Source organism: Daucus carota, chromosome 3 (genome assembly GCF_001625215.2).
Source record: "Daucus carota subsp. sativus chromosome 3, DH1 v3.0, whole genome shotgun sequence".
Taxonomy (NCBI): Eukaryota; Viridiplantae; Streptophyta; class Magnoliopsida; order Apiales; family Apiaceae; genus Daucus; species Daucus carota.
Genome location: NC_030383.2, coordinates 53,417,379 through 53,441,094, shown reverse-complemented (window position 1 = coordinate 53,441,094; position 23,716 = coordinate 53,417,379). Strand labels below are relative to the sequence as shown.

General features: G+C 33.8%; 1 protein-coding gene across 2 annotated transcripts; it reads left to right on the top strand.

The window, feature by feature from the left end:
- The first annotated feature begins 1,336 nt into the window (after positions 1-1,336).
- On the top strand, positions 1,337-23,508 carry LOC108214748 (uncharacterized). Of its 2 annotated transcripts, XM_017386916.2 has the most exons (14): positions 1,337-1,543; positions 1,639-1,720; positions 1,948-2,058; positions 12,102-12,199; positions 12,752-12,835; positions 12,943-13,085; positions 13,595-13,667; positions 13,753-13,798; positions 13,890-13,999; positions 14,233-14,340; positions 14,435-14,491; positions 14,667-14,728; positions 17,136-17,448; positions 22,677-23,508. In XM_017386916.2, the coding sequence occupies exons 1-14, from the start codon at positions 1,475-1,477 to the stop codon at positions 23,292-23,294; spliced, it is 1,974 nt and encodes a 657-aa protein (XP_017242405.1). In that variant the 5' UTR covers positions 1,337-1,474; the 3' UTR covers positions 23,295-23,508. The 2 variants fall into 2 exon arrangements, with proteins under 2 accessions (XP_017242405.1, XP_063945456.1); XM_064089386.1 differs by lacking the exon at positions 1,948-2,058 and having other exon boundaries at positions 1,338-1,543.
- The last annotated feature ends 208 nt before the right edge of the window (positions 23,509-23,716 follow it).

Sequence of the window (23,716 nt, the reverse complement as noted above, 5' to 3'; positions counted from 1 at the left end):
ATGATTTTTATATATGTATACCTTTATATAGGTTAATTTTCACAAGTTACGAATTGCTCTCTTAATATTATATCATATGTAATAAATTACTAAATCAAAATTTTAATACTTTATCATATGTATACAATGTTGACATTAATTTTATGTAAAAATTAATATACGGTCATCACAAAAATCTTAATTAAAACACATTTTTTTAATGCAGATTATAATGATAATATTTATCTGAATTTAGAAATTTCATCAATATATCACGGTATGGTGTTTTTCAAGAATAATTAAGACCCCGTTTCAGCTTTTTACTGAAAAAGGGTCAAATACTGTTGGTGATATAAAAACAGTTTTTTCTCTCAAACAGACCCTAAGTTATAAAATGTTGACAAAGGTATACATGACTTTATGCATTAATTTGCTTATTGTTGTGCTATTAGATAATGGAAACAATTAGTATAATAAATAATCAAATAGAAAAAATTGAATTAAATGTAGGTTAATAAGTATAATAAGTATATTAGCTAATGGAAAACATTAGTGCAATAGCCTTCGGTTTTGAGGCCAACAAGGTGTTGGTGTGGTGGTAGAGCTCTTGTACCCCTTTGCGGGAGGTCAGGAGTTCGACTCCCCACATGTGCGTGTGTAATCAACTAGCAAAAAAAAATATTAGTGCAATAAATATTTAATAGAAAATAATAAGTATAATAAGTACATATTAATGAATAGACATTAATACGTAATAAATATGAGGATCAAAAGACAAAAATAATTTTGGAATAGATAAGAATTATATGGGATGGAGAAGAGTATATATGACTTTATTAATTAATTTACACTGTTGCTCTCAAACTCATCACCGCCCTTAAAAAAGGTAACGGAATATAGACGGAATGACAGATTGGCTGTTGACGTGACACATTAATAAAGAAAGACTGAAGAAAAACAAATGAAAGAAAATTAAAAAAAAACATAAAGTAGAAAATACAAGAAAGAAAGTAAACAATAAGAGTAAAAACATGACTATGGGACAACCTGGAGATCATAATAAAGGAGAAACGGGTGGACAAACTTAACATTTTAATTATAGGTTCATTGATGTTTCTTAGACGTGTGTTCATTCGGTTAACATTTTAATTAATTAAGCTTGAACAATGTTTGTTTTGGATCTATTTGTCATTTAATCTTTAAACATTATGTGTTGTTTTTTAAGATTTGAACAATGTATGCTTTTTTATATGTTAAATTTAAATTTTTAGATTAAGAGCATGAATAAACTTTTTTGGACTTACTGTTAGCTCGAACACCCTTTATTCTGTTATGAGTGTAATCAAAAAACTATTTAAAAATAAATAAGATTACAAATTTCGTGCAGGTTATAAACTATTACCAAACAAAGGATTTCCCAGAAAATCCAGTTGGTATAAAGCTGAAAGTTGTATTATGTGAAATTGAATTGAAGGCGACTCACTCTTTTGCGGCCATGGATTTGATTTCAGTCCGTCGAAATTCATTCATTCTTTCGCGCCTTAAATCACTTTTTTCTTTAAAGGTTCTATCTTCATATTTTTCGTTCAGACATTTCATCGAACATCTTGTGTGTTATCAAAATTTTATTTTATGCTTACATGAATATATCTTTCGCAGCGATTTAGCCATAGCTTTGTTGAGCAATCCAGTCTTTTAAAGGAAAGTAAAGGCTCGCATTTGAGTCCTGAATCTCAGCTAGGTATGTATGCTCTGCTTTGCATTTTTTAAATGAGGATTTTCATTTTCAAGTAGATTGCAAAGTGATGGTTCATATTTGCAATTTGGTAGCCAGATTTTACTTTCGGTCTTATTAAGAAGATGGAAGAAGTTCACAATTGTTTCGGGAAACAATTTTATTTTATTTTGTTATAGTTATGTAACCGAAAAGTACCTGGTTTATTAGTTATTTATGTTATGGAAGTGTAGGCAAAGTGGATATGCCAGAATGCACGGAGTTGGATTCTAGGATTTTGGGTATTAAGCCTTCGATGATATCTGAGCCCTCATGGATTGTTCTTAAAATTCTTCAAAGAGAAGGTGACGAGTTCATTTTTTTTTTCTTTTGCTAATTGACTAGTTCATTTGTTTGTTTAGCAATAAAATATTCTAAATCCCCCCCCCCCCAATCTAAATGTTAAAAAGCATTGGTAGTGAAACTCTCAGTTAAGTTTGTTTGATTCGTTTACTTGCATACTCAATGTGCAGCCTCAGGGTTTTGAATAATCAGGCGAAATATGTATATCATACTCATAGATTAAGAAATTGTTCTATTTATCAAACCGAAACTTGTTTGTTTTCTCAAGTGAAATGCTGCAAGCTTGCAACCTTCTGGGAAAATATCAGAACACCAGATCTGTCATCTCTAGTCTCCTTGTTCCCTCTGCCTTTATAGCTCTATATAGATGGCATTGAAATTACACACCTAGAGGGGGGGTGAATAGGTGTTATGGCTAATATGACCGATTTTTAATGTTACCGAATAGTTATACTGTCACAGACAGCTTGCTGTTAATTTCAGAGTAAACAGTCAGCTAGCTAACAATGTAGATGCAATGCAAAACAGATATAATCAGTAAGCTAGCAACACAGAGAATTTTAGCCAGGTTCGACCCCTAACCCTAATGGTCTACGTCCTGGTCCCCTACCAACTGGTAAGAGATTATATTATTAATCAATAATGTCAACGATTACAATGATTCAATAATATAACTCCCTTTATCCCTTGTTCCTGTTATCAGCTTGCTGAAACCCCTGAACCACGAACCAAAAGCTCTCCAAGACCTATACTTCCCAAGTATACTCTTCTAGCTAACTAGTCCCCTTGTTCCCTTGTTTCACAAGCTCGATACACAGCAACAAACCTTTACACTTTGAACAATACAATGTATGAGTGTAATACAACCGAAACTATGAACTCAATATAGATATATAATCAAATATAAGTACTAGAGCTCAAGTAAAGATTTTGCAATGTAAGTGTGTTGTATTTCAGAAGCTTGAAGTGTGTTCTTGTTCTCTCCAAAACGGAAACCACACTCAAGTTTATATACACAAAATCCAACGGTCAATTTGCTAACAAATTCCAACGTTCTTGTTCCAACCGAACTCACGTATAATTTGTTCTCAATTTGAACGTTTAAACTTGTGAACTCATACCCAAAACTTCCAGAACTGCACTTCTCAGGAGAATTACCAGTTTTTCCTCCAAAGACAATATCCTTCCAAAAATCAAACTGATTTGACAATTCCTCCATCTGTTCAGAATGCTGTTTCTGACCATCCACCAACTGCTTATGGTTGGCTCGCAGTTCCTCCATGTATTCCAAAATTTCTTTGGCAGAAATACCCAAATCAACACCAGCAGGAGCAGCAACAGGTGGAGGAGTAACAACAGGAACCTCCAACACCGACAAACTACCATCTTTCTCAATTTTTAAATTTGACTGATTCAAACATTTAACATCCAAAAATTCTTTTGCAGCAAGAGACTCAACACCATCAAAACTGACACCAAACCACTCGAAAATTCGAGTTAAGAGTAAGCCATAGGGCAACCCTGCAGAAGATTTCCCTTCAAGAACCCCAAGCATATTATTCAAAATCAAATCCCCAACATCAAATGGCTTCCCAGCCATGATCATAGACACCACAATAACATCCTGAGCAGACAAGTTTGAGCGAGTACCCAAACGAGGACACAGATTTTCAATAGACACTTTAAAAACAGCATGAGCTAAGGGCAGTATTTGGGTAGTAGAGGGAAATGTTTCAGTAGAACTCTCAACCCCAAACAAAATCTTAAACTGATCTTTAACTTGAAAATCATCAAAATGTTTAAACCCGCGTTTAGTGTATCGAAACAGGGGAAGGAGGAGCTTGAATAATAGCGTTCAAGAACATAGGCGACAGAGTAATCTTCGTATCAGAAACAAACGACACAGTTTGACCGGAGGGATTCATATGCAAGTTTAAATAAAACTCACGCACAAGTGATGGATAACAAATTTTCGGTAAATCGACAATTAAAGACTCGAACCCTAAGGCAGAAAATAGCTTAACAACCCCGCAATTGAAGAATGCCTTACCAGAAAGAGGCTTCCCAAGAATAATCTTGCGAGTAGAGATGTTGTTATCTGATTTCTCCTTTTCACTAGATTCAACTTTTGCCCTCTTCATATCCTTGTCGGAGCGCTGAACACCCGATTCCTCACCACCACTATCAGAATCCACAGTAGCGATAACCACATCTTCTTCGTCTCGTAGTTTGCGACAGGAAGTAGGAGTACCCGTCTTGAGTCCAGCCCTAGTCTTTCGCCTCATTGCAACTCGGTATGCGATTGACGCGATTGTTAGTAGTGTGTAACGATTGAAGATGAAAGATGAAACCCTAACTGGCTGTTGTGGGCTTTTAAAGAGGTAGCTGTAAAGACTTGGAGATAGGATATATCTCAAACACTTTTGGATTATATTCGGGGGAGGGTTTTTAGGAATAAATCTAGTTAGATTTATTTTATTCAAACAATTCATTATATATATCCGAATGTAATCTAAACAACAAGTTGTTACTGTTACTCATCTCACTTCCACTTAAATAGTGATTAGATAGAAATTCAAATTTTAACCTAATCATTAAACCACATAGATTAGCACATAATCACGTAACACAAATTTTCACATAAATTCATATAAATCAGCATACAACGGATAGTTAATTTATGAAGTGAAATTAACTACAAACTCTTGAACTGACCCACATGCAAAAATAATTATTAATATTGAAAGTACTAAGAGTAAGCTGATAGTACCCGGACCGAGCTTATTAGCTTGCTGACTGCACATCACACATACCCAATTCCCTTCTCAGCACAACATAACGTTCTTCAGGAAGAGGTTTTGTGAAGATGTCAGCTAGCTGATCTGCTGTAGCCACAAAAATCAGCTTGACAGCACCCTTTGCAACATTGTCTCTCAGAAAATGATGTCGAACATCAATATGCTTTGTCCTTGAATGATTGACTGGATTTTCTGAAATGTTGATTGTACTTGTGTTGTCACAAAAGATAGGAGTTTGCTTGCATTTGATTCCAAAGTCCTTCAATTGTTGTCTCATCCATAGCATTTGAGAGCAACAGCTACCAGCTGCTAAATACTCCCCCTCAGCCGTAGATAGAGCAACTGAAGTTTGCTTCTTGCTTAACCAAGAAACTAAGCTTTGACCCAAAAATGCACAAACACCACTTGTACTTTTTCTATCAGTTTGACTACCTGCATAATCTGCATCACTATACCCAACAAGATCAAAAGCATTTGTAATAGGATAGAATAAACCCAAAGTAATAGTTCCACTTAAATATTTAAATATTCTTTTAACAGCTTGTAAGTGAGAATCCTTTGGTTTTGCTTGAAATCTAGCACAAACACAAACACTATACATAATATCAGGTCTAGAGGCTGTAAGATAAAGTAAACTTCCAATCATACCTCTATACATTCGAATATCAACATCTTTACCATTTTCGTCTGCTGTCAGCTTGCTGACAACGCTCATCGGTGTTGATTTCGCCTTGATATTCTCATATCCAAATCTTTTGAGTAAATTCTTGATATATTTGGATTGATGCACATAAATTCCTTCTGGAGTTTGCTTAATTTGGAGCCCCAAGAAATAATTGAGCTCTCCCATCATGCTCATGTCAAACTCACTATGCATGCACTTTGAAAACCACTTACACAAAGAATCATTAGTAGATCCAAATATAATATCATCTACATATATTTGAACAACTAATATATCTTGACCTTTAATAATGGTAAACAAAGTAGGATCAATTTTACCTCTAATGAAACCATTTTTGATCAAAAATTCACTTAACCTTTCATACCATGACCGAGGTGCTTGCCTTAATCCATAAAGTGCCTTCTTGAGCTTGTAGACACGGTTTGGATATTTTTCATCCTCGAATCCTGGTGGTTGCTTGACATAGACTTCTTCCTTTAGATATCCATTTAAGAATGCACTTTTGACGTCCATTTGATGTAGCTTGAACTTCTTATAGCATGCAAATGACAATAGCATCCTAATAGATTCCAATCTTGCAACCGGAGCATAAGTTTGATCAAAATCAATCCCTTCTTGCTGATTGTATCCTTGTGCAACAAGTCTAGCTTTGTTCCGAGTGATAGTACCAAATTCATCAACTTTATTCTTGAACACCCATTTGGTTCCAACAATTGAAGCATCCTCTGGTGGATCTACAAGTTCCCAAACATCACATCTTTCGAATTGGTTGAGTTCTTCTTGCATTGCCATGATCCAATTTTCATCTTGTAAAGCTTCTTGAACATTCTTTGGTTCCTCTTGAGCTATGAAGGCAGCATAAGCACAAATGTTGGCTTGAGCTTTCCTTGTCTTGATTCCAGCTGATTTATCTCCAATGATCAACTGAGGAGGATGATTCTTCACTGTTCTAGTTGATTTTGGTAGATTATGTTGAGCTATGACCTCTTCATTCCTTGTAGTCTGCCTAGGAGGAGTCTGATCAACAACATTTTGGCTTGCTGATGAAGTTTGACCTCTGGATTCATCCAATGTGAGCTTTGACATCTTATCCAAAGTTTCTTCAAGAGATGGAGTGGATTCAGTAGCCTTGTTGCCTTCTGAAGTTTTGGCAGTTGACTTGTCAGCTTGCTGATTTCCAGTTTCCTGCACTGTCAGCTTGCTGCTAGTACCTGTACCTGCACATTCTTCCTCATCCCTTGCAAGATCATCAGTAGACTCTTGAAATGAAACATCAATAGACTCTTCAACAGCATGTTTACCAAGATTATATACTCTATAAGCACGACTTGTTAAAGAATAACCCAAAAATATAGCTTCATAAGATTTAGAGTCGAATTTACCATCCCTATCAATGGTTTTGAGTACGAAGCACTTAGATCCGAAAACCTTGAAGTAGCTGATGTTAGGCTTCTTTTTCCTTAGCAATTCATAAGGAGTCTTGTTGAGAATTGGCCTGATAAGCACTCTGTTAAGAACATAGCTTGCTGTGTTGACAGCTTCTGCCCAAAAGCTTCTTGGCAGCTTGCTCTCCTGCAGCAATGTCCTAGCTGTTTCTTGTAAGGACCTGTTCTTACGCTCTACAACTCCATTTTGCTGAGGTGTACGAGGTGCTGAGAACTCATGTGAGATTCCTCTTTCTTCACAATAAGTAATGAAGTCTTTTTGGAATTCCCCACCATGATCACTTCGAATACCTACAAGTCTAGTATCTAGCTTGTTCTCAAGCAACTTGATTAGTTTCTCAAATTCACTAAAAGCACAATCTTTAGTACGCAAGAATAATACCCAAGTGAATCTAGAATAATCATCAACAATAACAAAGGCATATTGTTTACCTCCAATACTCTTATAAGCTTCGGGACCAAATAGATCCAAGTGAAGAAGCTCTAAAGGTTTAGAAGTAGATACCATTTTCTTTGCCTTATGTGGAGTCCTTGTTTGCTTTCCCAATTGACAAGCAGAACACGTCTCCATTTTGACATACTTAAGCTTTGGTAGTCCTCGAACAAGCTTCTTTGCTGACAGCTTGCTGAGATGATCCATATGAGCATGTCCAAGCCTTCTATGCCAAATTTCTGGATTGTTATCTACAGCTGCTAAACAAACACCTGCCTCCTGTTCTTCAAAGTTCAAAACATATATATTTCCTTCTCGTTTTGCAACTAGAGGAGTTTTGTTAGCACCAACAAGTATAGTACATTCATTCTTACCAAAGTTAACAATATGACCATCATCAAATAACTGACTTATACTAAGCAAGTTATAAGTAAGACCTTTGACATATTGTACCTTGTTAATAGAAATGATACTATTACCTATAGTTCCTTTGCCAAGAATAGGAAGAGTTTTGCTATCACCAATTGTGACACGACCACCCTTCTTCATCTTCAAGCTTAGAAACTGAGATTTGTCTCCACTCATGTGCCTAGTGCATCCACTATCCAATATCCATTGATTTGGCTTTACTTTAGACACGAGACAAACCTACAAAACAAACACAAACAACTCAACGTTTTGGTACCCAAATTTTGTTGGGTCCAACAGTGTTAGTTGATAAAACATATAGAACATTAAGATCAGATTTCTTGATCCACAATTGGACCACTTTAGAACTCTTCTTCCATGTTCTGCCGGTCTTATCAGCATACTGTCTTGGAGCTGTCTTCTGTCTGTTTCTGTTGTCAGCATACTGCCTGTGAGCTGACTTCCTTTCCCAGCTTGCTGATTGAGAATTCTTCATTGGACAATTATTAGCAAGATGGCCCTTCTTTCCACACTTGTGACAGGTCACCCAAGGCATGGCATAATTGTATGGAATGCCATTTTTCCCTTCATATTTCATTGAAGAAGTGGATGTAGAAGCTGCACCAATGCCTCCTTTGTCATGAGAACCTTTAGCTTGTTTCATTATAGATTTGAGACTTTCTTCTCCTTGAACAAACTTTCCCATGGCTTTCTGAAGATCTTTGACTTCTTGCTCCAATGATTTGATCTTTTCAGCTTGAATAGAGATTTCGGCTAAGCTTTGAGATTTGCTTAACTCGAACGCCTCCAAGCTTGCATCCTTAGCTTTAAGATCTGCTCTCAGCGAGCTGAGTTCCTTCATGAGTGTATCATTCCTTCTTTGGATTTGCATGTTGTTCCCTTCAAGTTGTGAGATCTGTTCCTTGAGGGTAGCAATGATTCCACTACTAGCTTTGGCACTCTTTTCATTCAAGAAATCACCTATGACTTTCTTCAAATGAACATTTTCTTTCTCGAGCTCATAATTCTCATTCTTTAGATCAATGAGTTCCATTATTGATAAACAACTCTTATCCTGCATGGTTAGTTCACAAGTAGTTGTATCAATAGTATTTAATTCAGAATTAATAGAGTTTACCTCACTATTAGTGTCCGTATCTGAATCAGTTGTATCAATTGAGCCATCGAGACCAACAAGAGCCAAATTCACCATCTCATCACTAGAATCATCAGAAGCTGACTCATCTTCATCATCACTCCAAGTTAGAAGTGCCTTGGATTTCTTTTTGTTCTTAAAATCAGCTTGCTGTCTAGGCGGCTTTGACTTGTTCTTTAGCTTGTAGCAATCCCTTTTGAAATGCCCTTTCTTGCCACATTCAAAACATGCATCATCCTTTGGATCTTTCTTTGCACCAAAAGCTTTGCCCTTTTCACGCTTCATTTTGTTTTTCTTTTCAATCATTCTCTTGATTTTCCTGGACATAAGAGCTAGATCCTCATCTGATTCTGTTTCCTCATCTGTTTCCAGCTTGCTGACAGAGGAGTGCAGTGCAAGATTCTTCATTTTCTCTGTTGGCAGCTTGCTGCTTTCTGAGCTGTTAGCTTCAATCTTAGCTTCAAATTGTTCCAACTCAGCAAATATAGCCAGGTGATCCATAGTATCAATATTGAGAGCTGACTCCAATGCTGTGACCTTGGCACCATATTCGAATGGAACAGCATTTAGAATATTCATGTTGATTTCCGATTGAGGAATCTTTTTCCCAAGTCTTTCAAGACTGTTGAGAGTGACTTGGAATCTAGCTTGGCTTTCTCGAATGGATTCTCCCTTCTTGATAGCAAAGCTTCCAAATTCTTTCATAAGCTTCCCGAGCTTGACTTTCTTTAACGCCTTTGAGCCTTCGTGATATGTCTCCAATGCATCCCAAATTTCTTTTGCAGATTTGAGAGAAGAGACCTTGTCATATTCAGCTTGATTCAGCCCATTGATTAATGTACTCCTTGCTTTTCCATTGGCAGCAACCTTTGATAGCTCGTCCGCTGTGAGAACATCAACGTCCTTGACTTTGCCATCGCTATCACGATATTCATAAGGACCTCTTTGCACAACTCTTTGCATTAGGGGATCTCTGGATAGATGAGCCTCCATTTGACCTTTCCACCAATTGTAGTTGTCAGAACCCGTGAGGAGAGGAGCTCTAAAATCGGACTTTCCCTGAAAGTTATCAGCCATATCGATCGATACTATTCCTGTTACAGAAGTATTAGTACAAACACAGCTCTGATACCAATTGAAATTACACACCTAGAGGGGGGGTGAATAGGTGTTATGGCTAATATGACCGATTTTTAATGTTACCGAATAGTTATACTGTCACAGACAGCTTGCTGTTAATTTCAGAGTAAACAGTCAGCTAGCTAACAATGTAGATGCAATGCAAAACAGATATAATCAGTAAGCTAGCAACACAGAGAATTTTAGCCAGGTTCGACCCCTAACCCTAATGGTCTACGTCCTGGTCCCCTACCAACTGGTAAGAGATTATATTATTAATCAATAATGTCAACGATTACAATGATTCAATAATATAACTCCCTTTATCCCTTGTTCCTGTTATCAGCTTGCTGAAACCCCTGAACCACGAACCAAAAGCTCTCCAAGACCTATACTTCCCAAGTATACTCTTCTAGCTAACTAGTCCCCTTGTTCCCTTGTTTCACAAGCTCGATACACAGCAACAAACCTTTACACTTTGAACAATACAATGTATGAGTGTAATACAACCGAAACTATGAACTCAATATAGATATATAATCAAATATAAGTACTAGAGCTCAAGTAAAGATTTTGCAATGTAAGTGTGTTGTATTTCAGAAGCTTGAAGTGTGTTCTTGTTCTCTCCAAAACGGAAACCACACTCAAGTTTATATACACAAAATCCAACGGTCAATTTGCTAACAAATTCCAACGTTCTTGTTCCAACCGAACTCACGTATAATTTGTTCTCAATTTGAACGTTTAAACTTGTGAAGTTAAAAAGCGTAGAAACGTTGTAAACAAAACTCAGTAAAACGTTTATATAAAACCATAATTCGAAATAGGATAGGAGTAGTTTTAGATAAGATCGAGTATGAGATAAAAACTCCTATAAGTTAGGAAATCGTTTTTGTTTGAAATTCTGATTTAAAACTGAGCTCTAATATTTATATAAGTCATATATAAATATTAAAGTCCTTACAAATCGATTCCTAATAAATCTCCTTGCTTTCCGACTTCAATCCTTATCCATTTGTTATTCTGTTCACGCTGTGAGCTTGCTGATAAGCCTGAATGACAACCTGTAAGCTTGCTGACAGTTGAACATAACACTGAAACTTATCAAGCTGTTAGCACATGTATATATCATTGATAGCTCGCTAACAAGCACTAGTTTTATGCTATTAGCTTGCTGGCAGTGTGATCATCAAAACCTTGAGAGTATCAGGCATATGCTCCCGTTTACATGAGAAAATTAAGTGGGTGTATTATGCAGTCACATACTATACTATTATAGGTTGGGAAGCGAACAACACTATCCTTGGTTAAAAGGAATAACAACCGTTAGATCTTCTAAAGTAAACAAGGGCCATTAATTTAATACTAAAGCATATTCAATATTTTAATATCTAAATTATCACCAAAGGTGTGAATATACAAACAAAGATTTAGGGCTCAAATCCTATTACCCACATATTGTTGTACTCTATTGTTTTTGTTTGTTTGAAATTCAATACGCTAAATTTATTCTATGTAATAAGATTATAGCTAAAGGATAACTAGTTTTTAATATTTAATTCCCTACTATGATCACAATCTGTTATTTACATCAATGTAACTTAAATTATAATTAATTATTTATGTTAGAATTTCCTCAAGATTACGTTATATATAAATCTTTTGTTTGTATAGATTTTTATGTATATTTTATAAAAATTTAGATAACATAGGAGTTCAAATTATATATATCAACAATGCAAAGCACGAGCTATACACACGCCTGTATAGTTTTATATAGGAGATGAAATTACAGTAGATGTCCTTTAGAAGTTTGTTCTTAAGAATTTGTTTGTGGCTACTTTATGCAAGGGCTTGTAGTCTTGTGATCAACGCGCAATGATATAATTTTGTTTGACTTAGTATAATGAGAAGTAAAAATGTTATTTATCATGTTCTGCTGTTCTACTAATTGTCCCTCAATTTGTTAGTCGTACATTAAAATTGATCTTTATTATGCAGGGTTCAAAGCGTACTTGGTTGGTGGTTGTGTAAGGGATTTACTACTGAACAGACAACCAAAAGACTATGATATTATAACAAATGCCCAACTTGAGCAGGTTGTTTTGAAACTCTTGAGTTGATATGTTTTTACTTCTATATAAAATGCTAGAATGATAATCAAATGGTTTATTCTCGTACATATACATATTTATATATAGACACACACACAAATGTGTGTGTGTGTGTGTGTGTGTGTGTGCCATTGCTCAAAGAAGAACACTCTTAAAAGAATGAAGAACACCATAGAATCTCATCTAAAATTTGAATTAAATTCTAATTTTAAGTTAATGAACCTTTCATCTTGAATAATAATAACATCTAACATGTTTAACAATATATATGGATAAAAAATAACATGATTTATGTAAAATTCATCGTGTAAAATATATACATTTGATTCCATTATGGATTATATTCTGGATTCTGTAATATTTCATATTAATAATTTTGATGAGCTTGGATGTTAGATTTCATATATTAAGTTTAATTGGTGTTTAACTTATGTAATTATAAGCTTAATAATTTTTTTTTTTTTGTAAAAATTATGTAGTATGATAGTGTTCTTTGTTGTTCTTTTTTTAAGGTGTTCTTTGGCTATATCCATGCAGGTCAAGGAGCAGTTTCGTCGTACTCAAATTGTTGGACGTCAATTTCCTATATGTATAGTACACTTAAAAAACACGGTTATTGAGGTCAGTAATGTCATATTTACTTCTGGTAGTCTAGCACGTAAATAATCTATCCTTTTCAGTGGTTTGATTTTGATTTATATCATATACCAATAATTATTATTTACCAGGTATCTAGTTTTGAAACTAAAGTGCGAGGCACTATTGAGGACAAGAAGAAAAAGTTTCTGATTGTTCAAAGGCCAATAAAGTGCAAGAAACCAGACCTTTTGCTTTGGAGGGACTGTATGCGTCGCGATTTTACAGTTAACAGGTTTCTGTTAAAGTGTTTTTGGTTTGAAGTTTTGCATAGTGCGAGGAGTCATGAATGTGGACGTTTTATGTTCCTTTGTATTAGCTGTTCTAGGTGTTGAATTTGGTCAGCCCGTAGTTACTCATGCAATTTTGAATTTTGCAGTTTTAAATTGACTCACCTAGCTTATTTGAAAAGAAATTATGCTAGAATATTTATTTTTAAAAATGCCTGCTGTACCTTATTGTGTGGGACATGGAAGCATCTTACGTGTCTTTTTGCCTTAATTTTTGCTTCAATTTTTGGGGCCCTGACTTGAATACTTTTGTTATTATCTCCACAACCTGGTAGCAAATTTTTAGAATATAATTCCTTTTCATTTCTGGAAGATACCTTATCCTTAGCTCTGTATATCTTATTGTATGCTTTATAGTGTCTGTTTTTGCATTTTCATGCAATGTTTACTTCATTCCTTCTATGTTTTATGCTTTCGTACACATTTAACCTTTTTTTTAACATTGTTGGATCAGCTTATTCTTCAACCCTTTTGAAAATAAAATATATGATTATGCAAATGGACTGAGGGATTTAAGGTCCCTAAAGGTGAGCACATACTTTACAATCTATTTACTGACCTTTTCGTTTCCCTCAAGCTTTCTAAGATTGTTATGATGTGATATGTGCTCAGCTACAAACTTTAGTTCCTGCTCATACATCTTTCACAGAGGATAGTGGTAAGTTTTTTTTTTTTATGTCACATTGGTTCAGTACCAGGATATTTGAGATGTATTTTATGTTTGAACTATGTTTTGTTCCCCTTTTCAGCTAGAATCTTGCGGGCTGTGAGGATAGCAGCTCGTCTTTGCTTGTCGTTTTCGGAGGAAATTGAGACTGCAGTATCTGATCTCTCTTTCTCAGTGCGGAGGATATCCCAGGTACCTTATGCGAATGTTTGGTATAGCTATTAGCTTGCTTATTGTATCACATAATCCTGTTCATGATTGCTGCCACCAAATGATTTCTGTCCACTATTGTACTACAGCTCCAGCTCACCTTATGTTGCTCTTTGTTTTGTTTACCTATTTAGTAATTAACTAATGATATACATAATTCTAAATATTTTTCAATTATAATGCACCTTTATAACATGATAAACCAATACTTTCAGTCCAGAATAATGATGGAGTTAAACTATATGTTGTCTTATGGAGCTGCTCAGCCTTCAATCTCTCTACTTCAGAGACATGGCCTGCTTAAAATTCTGCTACCATTCCATGTGAGCCAGTCAACATTGCTAGTTTGCTGCTTTGTTGTACTTGTACAGGTTGCTGATTGTAGAAGCAGCTTGTTTTAACACATTGTTGATACAGGCAGCATATCTTACTCAGCAGGAAAGTAAATATGGTGAAAATTCTACAATGTTGATGGTAAGCCTATTTCTTTAGATAAATATCCATACACGTTCACTATTGATATGGCCTTAAACCTAATTGCTCTAAATCATACATATTCATGTAAAACGGTCCCATATATTGCACATGTTAACACATATCATGCACTCTGTTTTGTTATATTAAATTTATTTGCTCTCTCTCGTTTCAGAAATTATTACACAATTTAGATCGCGTGTCATCTTGTGAACAACCTTCTGATTCTGGTTTGTGGTGAGTAGATATTTTGGTCTCAATATAAGTTTTTGCTTTATGCCTCTTTATTTTAAAGTTAGTGCACATACATTGTGTTGCACATATGTTATGTTAATGTATTGTTATTTGTTTTTTTCTTACATATTATGTATGTGTGTGTGTGTGTGTGTGTGTAGGGTTGTACTTCCGGATGAACACCTTAAAAAAAAGAGCATAAAAAAACACTAACATAATACTTTATTTTTCATAAAAAAATGATTTGTTAAGATTATAAACACAAAGTTAGCAACAATTAAGGTTAACATATCGAATTTAACGTTGTATCTCATCCAAATTCTTAAAATCAAATGTTATAGTCACCTTGGAAAAATGATTTGTTTAAGGGTGTTTCATTTAGGATTCTATGCAAGATTCCATAACATTTGATTGTAATAATTTGGATGAGATAGATTTAATATGTTAACCTTAACTGTTGCTAAACTTTGTGATTCTAATTTTAAGAAATCATTTTTTTATGAAAAAAAAGTATTACGATAGTGTTTTTTGGTGCTCCTTTTTGTTCTTTCTCTAAAGGTGTTCTCTCTGTAGTGCGATTATATATATATATATATATATATATATATATATATATATATATATAAGTTAAGTTCCATGTAGTCCACATATTTACTGTAGTACCGTAGACCACGTATGTTCTGCAACTATAGAATGACATAAAAACATTGCAAAATGTATGAAATTTGTTATTTTGTGAAATACATTCTATAAATATCACTATTTAATGAAAAATATTGAAAATCATTTATGTTCGACAAGTAGAACACATATGTTCTGTAATATGTAAATATGTTCTGCAAACTTAACATGTTTCGCAAAATAATGTGTTTTTCACTATTTAACTTGTAGATTGTTTAGGATTGTCAATATGTTTAACAAAGTAATGATGTTTATAGAACATGATTTGCAAAATAACACATTTTGCAATGTTTTTATGTCATTCTAGAGTTGCAGAACATACGTGGTCTACGGTACTACAGTAAATATGTGGACTACATGGAACTTTGTTCATATATATATATATATATATATATATATATATATATATATATATAGGGTCGCGCTCAAGAGAGAACCAATGCTTAAAATAGAACCATGGAACCACTAAAGTTGTGCCGCAGAACCCCTTTTTTTTACATAGATTTTCAGGATCTAAATCTAAATACATGTTTTTTTGCATCATTGTGTGTGTTCAAAAGTAATTTCAAGATATAATACATAAATAAGATACTTTTTTATGTGCAGTTCTGCTTCAGAACCCTAACTAATACGAGAAATAAGCTAATGGTTCTAAGGTTCTATGGCTAATGGTTCTATGTGGAACATGACATATATATATATATATATATATATATATATATATATATATATATATATATATAATGTAATGTAATGTAATGTAAATTTATTAATTTTCTTACTTGGCTTTAAATGAATTAGTTCCACTTCTAATTAGTTATTTACCAATTTTATTTCCCTGATGACAAAAAACACTAGTAGCAAGATCTTAGTAATGGGATGCTTAGCTTGCATATTTCACAGCCTTTTATATGGTTCTATTTTTTTGTGGCGTGGCTGTAGTAATTATACTAATAAAAATGTTATATTAAATAACTCAACGTTAGAAGAAAACTGATTATATTAGGAGATTTTTGACACTAGTATTACCAAAATGTGTGAAAGCTTTCTTTATGCTGTGGAGGATTTTGCTTGTATTCGACTCCAACAGGTGATGTCTTATTGTCTTAGATATAGTATCATTGCCATTATTTCATCACTTTGAAACAGAAACATATAAAAGCAACTACATTTTAACAAACTCAAACACATTAAACCAAAAATTAAGTATCGTTTTTTGGATGATTAGAAATATAAAATTCATACTTTAACCATATATTTTTCTATGTTGGAGCCATAGTTTACGTGGGTAAGCTAAGGTCCTAGCCTTTTCATCATCAAATCTCAGAAGAAACCAGACATTTGTTTTTCACATTTCTGGAATAGGTCCTGTATGTACAGCACTGCATTAATAGCTACAACAGTAGAAAAAGTTTTATCATCATTTTCTCTAAGCATTTTTTATTAGTTAGTAGGCTGTATGCTATATGTTTTACTGAATATTAAATCATCTACCAATGATTTTCTAGTAAGGAAATATTGAATAGAGCATTTACTGAGCTAGTAGTAGTTCTGATTACTGGTCTCATTCTGTTCTCTTGTAAAATTATGCACCATTGTCCTGTGTGTGTGTGTGTGTGTGTAGATGTGTATATATGCGTGTGCATATATATGTATGTGTATATATATGTGTGTGTGTGTTTTAAGAAAGTTAGCAGATAAACAAGTTTACATATATGATTACAAACAGGGTCGGACTTTTTGCCTTTCATATAGCATTGGTAGGAAACCCTCAGCATCCTCTTGTAGTTTTGTGTTTAGCCTCTCTTCTGTATTATGGGAATTGGAAGGAAGCAATTCATCATGCAAGACTGCAGATTGACGCCCCTAATTGTTTCGAACCTGAATTTCTGGAAGCAACAGCCTTTTTGTCAGATCATGAACTTGCTGAAAGAGTTGACCAGCTGGCTTTTTTAATACACCAATCTGTGCATGTTTTGACTGATGCAGACAGTCTGCATGAAATGATGGAAAACTTTCCGGGCTGCACATCTTCTGGCTTGGTATGTACATCTGTAGAAATTCACATTTGCAATCAAGGATGTTATTTTTTTTATGTGTTTTGCTTTTAGCATCTGTATGGTTCTTTTTAGTCTCGCCTAACTAAGTTAAAATAGATGACTGAGTTGACTTTAATGAATCTGATTTTAGTGCTGTACCAGAGCAGAGACCTGGATAGTTACAGTTACGTGAATTCAGTATCCTGATTTCCCGGTTTTGTTCTGGACTATTTGGTGACTATCAATGGAATTGCAAAACTTAAAACAAAGAACGAAAAATACAAACAAACTACGCCTAGAACTACCAACAGGGTGAATGATATTTGTATATTTAGTGATCATAATGTTTGCTTAGCGAAACATACATGTGTGTATAGATACTTTTTACATTTGGATTTTCTAGTGTGTGCCCATGGGCACACATTAACAACCACTTTTTAATTAGGTGGTAGATTCCTATGTGCTTCTATCCCATTAATAATGATGGCCCCCCTGCATGCACAGAAATCTACACCAATTAAAATCTCCCATCTAAGTAAAAAGTAGGTTTTAGTGTGTGCCCATGGGCACACACTAGAAAGACCCTTCTATCAAATATCATGTCTGAGTTTTAGTAAATCTTTTACACTCATATAGCGAATCTTGCAATTTTTATAGTTTGTAGGTTAATATGGTTTGTAACTGGACTTGGCCCTTTCATTTATTGTAGTTTTATACTAGACATATCTTGGATAAAAGCTTTCCTGAATTCGTGAGTTTGCAAACTCTATGAAGATTGAAACATCCATCTCTTCATATAAAAAATGCGGAAGTTCTAAAACATTGTACAACCATTTTGAAGTTTGGTACCACAGGAAGAAAACTTGCGGGAAGCGTAATTAATGCTGCAAATCACGTTTATGACCTCATTCGTCATGCTATACTTGTATAGATAGGATCACATGAAACAATTGTTCTGCAATCTTAAAAAATGGTAAAAGAATGTATACAAAATCTGCAGTGCACGTGCAAAACAATTGTTCTCATGGTAAAACTGTTCTTCATAGAGCGTTTCCTATATAAGATGTATATAACTTAAATGATTTGACATTTAGTGTATCATGTATTAATTACAATCAATTTCTATATGTTTAATGAAAAATGCAGCTGAATTGAGTAACTTGTATGGCCCACTTTAAGTCTTTGAACCAGCCCATGAGCAGAGGCAGATTACATGTGGGCATGTGGGGACACATACATGACTCTAAATTAAATTAAATTAGTAATTTTTATTACTAATATAATAATATATATTTCACTACTTGCCCTCATTAAAAGAGGACAAGTGCCTCTATAATATTAGTATTGCATACTATTTTGGGCTATTTTATATTTTATAATCTTTGAAAGATACAATTTTAGCACTTAATATCATAAAAATATCAATAATATAAAATAAATATATACAAAGGGTCGTGCTCAAAAGAGAACCTATCCTTAAAATAGAACCATGAAACCACCAAGGTTCTGCTGCAAAGCCTTAAATTTTAAATACATGTTTTTTGCATCGTTGTGTGTGTTCAAAAATAATTTTAAAATATAATACATAAACAAGACACTTTTTGCATGTGCAGTTCTCCTGCGGAACCCTTATTAATACTAGAAGGTTCTAAGGGTTCTTAGGCTAAAAGTTGTAAGAGGACCATAACCCTATATACCAAACAAGACACACACACACACACACACACACACACACATATATATATAGATTTAGATTCTATGGAGTAGACAAAAACATTGGAGTATTGGAGTACGAGTTATAATTTTTTAGTTTAATCAAATATAATATCCTTCATTGTCCAAATTTTTATGTAATTCATCATTTATAAGTTGTCTTAAATATCAATCAATCAATAATATTTTTCAACTTTAACAAGTATTAAGATTCATTTTCTGCTTATTAGTTATATTGCAGAACATAGTGTTCTCTACGTTTTGATTACAATATTTATATTGTAGAACATAATCTGCGGGTTGTTGAATGTTTACAAATATTGCAGAACAAAAAAAAATCAAATTTAAATGACTAGATTATATTTTTATTTTCCAATTCTATATTATAAGGTCATGTTCCAGAGAGAACCACTAGGGAGTGAACCCTTAGAACCATTACCTTATTTTCGGTATCAGTTAGGGTTTTGCAGCAGAATATTATATGAAAAAAAGTATTAGTTAGGGTTCTGCAGCAGAACTTTAAATGAAAAAAATGTCTTATTTATGTATATTTTTTTAAATTACTTTTGAACACAAACAACGATGCAAACAAAACATGTATTTAGATTTAGATCCTGAAAATTTATGAATAATATAAGGTTCTGCAGTAGAACCTTAATGGTTCTATGGTTTTATTTTAAGCATTGGTTCTCTCTTGAGCGCGACCCATATATATATATATATATATGGGTGGGTTCTGGTACTAACTTACAAACTTACAAACTTTATGCGTTCAACACATATATAACTTGAGTTCAACATTTTTTTAAAATATTTTGTTGAACATCGATTAAAATTGTGTTGGAGAAGTACATAAACTAATGTTTTAATGTAAGAACTAAGTTAAACGTATCATATAACTAATATTTATGTTTCTAGATCCTACCCAAACCACAGAGGTATAGTTTAAGCAACTTTATAGATATATTCAACACAATGATAATTAGTGTTCTACACCCGATGTTGAACCCCAGTTATAAATGTGTTGAGGACGATTTATTTATGCATTATTTTTAAAAATTGTGATATTTTTTGAAGAATTTTCAACATGGATACTTTCGATAACTAAGGATTAACACGATGGGATAATAAAAAAAAGTTTGTAAGTTTGTAAATCAAAAATGTTTTTATTTGATCCTATCCTTATATATATATAGGGTCCTACTCCAATACAAAGTACTAAAATTCAAATTAAATACAAACCAATGCGATTAAATAGAATGGTAAGGTTTTTGGGACCGGGGATGGACCCCGAGATGGGCCTAGACGGGGTCTAAGGGGGCCTAGTAGGGTCAGGACGGGGCCAAGTTTTGGCTCTTAAGGATGTCTGGAGCCTGTCTAGGGCCTGTGCTGAGCCTTGGGGAAGACCTAGCGAGCCCGAGGTGGATTGAGTGGGGGCGAGGGTGGGCCCTAGGTGGGTGATGACATATAGGGGGTGAGTGATGTCATTTAGGTATAGTTTCTTTTGGTTTGTATTTTAGTTTTTATTTTAGTGGTTTGTATTTGAGCAATTGCCTATATATATATATATTTATATATATAGGGATAGGATCAAATAAAAACTTTTTTAAGTTACAAACTTACAAACTTTTTTTTTATTCTCCCATCGTGTTAATCCTTAGTTATATAAAGTATCCATGTTGAAAATTATTCAAAAAACATCACAATTTTTAAAAATAACGCATAAATAAATCGCGTTTTCAACACATTTATAACTGGGGTTCAACATCGGGTGTTGAACACTAATTATCATTGTGTTGAATATATCTAAAAAGATGTTTAAACTATACCTCTGGGGTTTGGGTAGGGTCTAGAAACATAAATATTAGTTAAATAACATGTTTACCTTAGTTCTTACATTTAAAAATTGGTTTATGTACTTCTCCACCACTATTTTAATCGATGTTCAACAAAATATGTTAAAAAAATGTTGAACTCAAGTTATATATGTGTTGAACAAAAAAAGTTTGTAAGTTTGTAAGTTTGTACCAGAACCCTCCCCTATATATATATTTGTGTGTGCGCTCAACTTAAAACCAATCCTTAAAATAGAACCTTAGAACCACTAAGGTTCTGTTGTAGAACTTAAATTTTGAATAGACTTTCAGGATCTAAATCTAAATACTTTTTTTTTTGCATCGTTGTGTGTGTTCAAGAATAATTTCAAAATATAATACATAAACACAATATTTTGCATGTGCAAAATATGTAGAACCTAAATTTTAAATAGACTATCAGGATCTAAATCTAAATACATTTTTTTTGCATCGTTGTGTGTGTTTAAGAACAATTTCAAAATATAATACATAAACACAATATTTTGCATGTGCAATTCTATTGCGGAACCCTAATTAATACTAGAAATAATGCAAAATTCTACCCATGAACTCACTCTACGTAAATATCATATTAATACTACAGAATAAAGCGAATTTTGCTACAAAATTTTATGTTTAACACCTGAACTGTACGTAAATAACACATTAATACTACACAATAAAGTGAATTCTGCCGGAGAACTCTAATTAATACTACAAATAAGGCAAGTGCTGTTGCAGAACCCAAAATTTTGAATAAACTCTTTGAATTTAATTGTTAAAATATCTCATGATTTCAATACAAAATACAAAGTTCAGCTGAAGAATACAAAACTACAAAATAAGGCTAGTTCTGCTGCAGAATCTTAGTTAACTTACCTAAGAGGTATAAGTTCTAAGAGTTCTAGGCTAAAGGTTCTAAGAGGAACACAACCCTATATATATAAATATTTTTAAAAATAAATAAATTCAGAGGCAGTCAGCTTTGCGGAACATAACATATCACGTGCCCACAGCGGGAAAAATTTCTAAATCTGCCATTACCCATGAGGGAGATTTAAGTTGCGATATTTCCCCTTCTTTTTACCCTATTAAAATATTCTTGATATTAAGATAATTTTAATGAGGGAACTGTTAGTCACAAAGTTGTAATAATATTAGGGAACAAGTATAGTAATAGTTGTTTAATAATTTAATAAGTCTTGGATGACAATTATGGAACTTCTTGGTCGCTAAATGGCTATATAAACATAGGTTGATATGTTTAAGATATGGGTTTTGAGAGGTTGATTATTTTAATTATGAGAGCATGGTTTGTTTGATTAGAGGTCTCAAGCTCGAGACCTGATACACTCATAATAGTCTCAGAACTTAATGCGGATCCCTAGTTGGCCCTTGCTCTTTGGGGGTCTGTTGTATCCTTTTTAATGGGTTATAGTGATCTACTCTTGACCCTATGGCAACTTAATATATGGGGCGCTATAGTTTTAAAATGTGTGTCCCATTTGGTGGCTTCTCAAACATGAAATACCGCTTTGTCAACCATCTTCTAAATTTGTTTTGTTAATATAGTTTATTTAACAATCACTTATGCAGTTTGCCACTTGAGGTCCAATGTCGTAGAGTTCACATACTTATTTTGTGTAAATAATTTTATTTCAGGTATTCGTGCCAAAAAATATGAGGAGCTATATTGAAAATGTTTTTGGTGGGATTGATGGACTTGTACACAACTCGAAGGGACGAATGAGCTTTGATATAGATTATGAGTTGCTTCAAAAACGTGATGTAAAAGAATCAAGGTTTGTTATTGGGAAAATTGTAATGGAAACCCTCTGTTGTGCGGGAGACCATGAAGTCACATCTCAGAGGGATAATGACCCGATCGAGAAGAAAATAGTAGAGAAACAGGAAACATCATCTTCTTGTCAGTCACTGACAGCAAGGAACATGATGTCTAATGAAGACGTGTTCACAGGGGTAAAACAAGAACTGCAACAGAAGAAGGAAGAGAAACAACAGAAAACTAAAAAGCAGAAGGTGGTCAAAATTGAGGACAATACATATGTGAAATCAAAAGTAATAGGTGAGGGAAGACATCTGTTATCAGAGAGCCAGGTGGCCGAAATGCAGAAGGCAGTTGAAAATTGCGAAGAAATAACCCATAGTAAATGTAATTTTCGTGAAGCTGATGTAGCTGCCAAACACAATAAGAAGCGGAAATTGCATGCAAGTAAAAGAAAAGGAGGCTTGCATCTGCTATCTGCTCTGTTCAAGTGAATGTAATAATCTGTTGTGTATACTTTGTAGGAATAACCAAAAAATAGGCAGGTACGTGTAATTCATTTAGTGTTCACAACCAAAAGATCAAATCTTGGTGATAGAGGGGTTTGATTTTTTTTGGCAGCTTGCTTAGTTTTTAGATTATTTCGGGTAGGTTAAGTGCCCGTTTGACCGAGTTCATGATTTATAACTAACGTGATTTATGATTTAACGTGACTTATGTGATAAGTTGAGAGTTTAAAGTGTCTGCTTGGATAATTTTGATTTATTAATGACTTTTGAGTTATTAAAAATATAATAATAAAAATAAAAGTAATTTATAGGTAACTCATGTCTTATAAGTAATTTTCATCAAAAAAAGGTTTTAAAAAAATTAATTTATTGAAAAAAGTATCTCAACCTAATTTTTGATTTTAAGT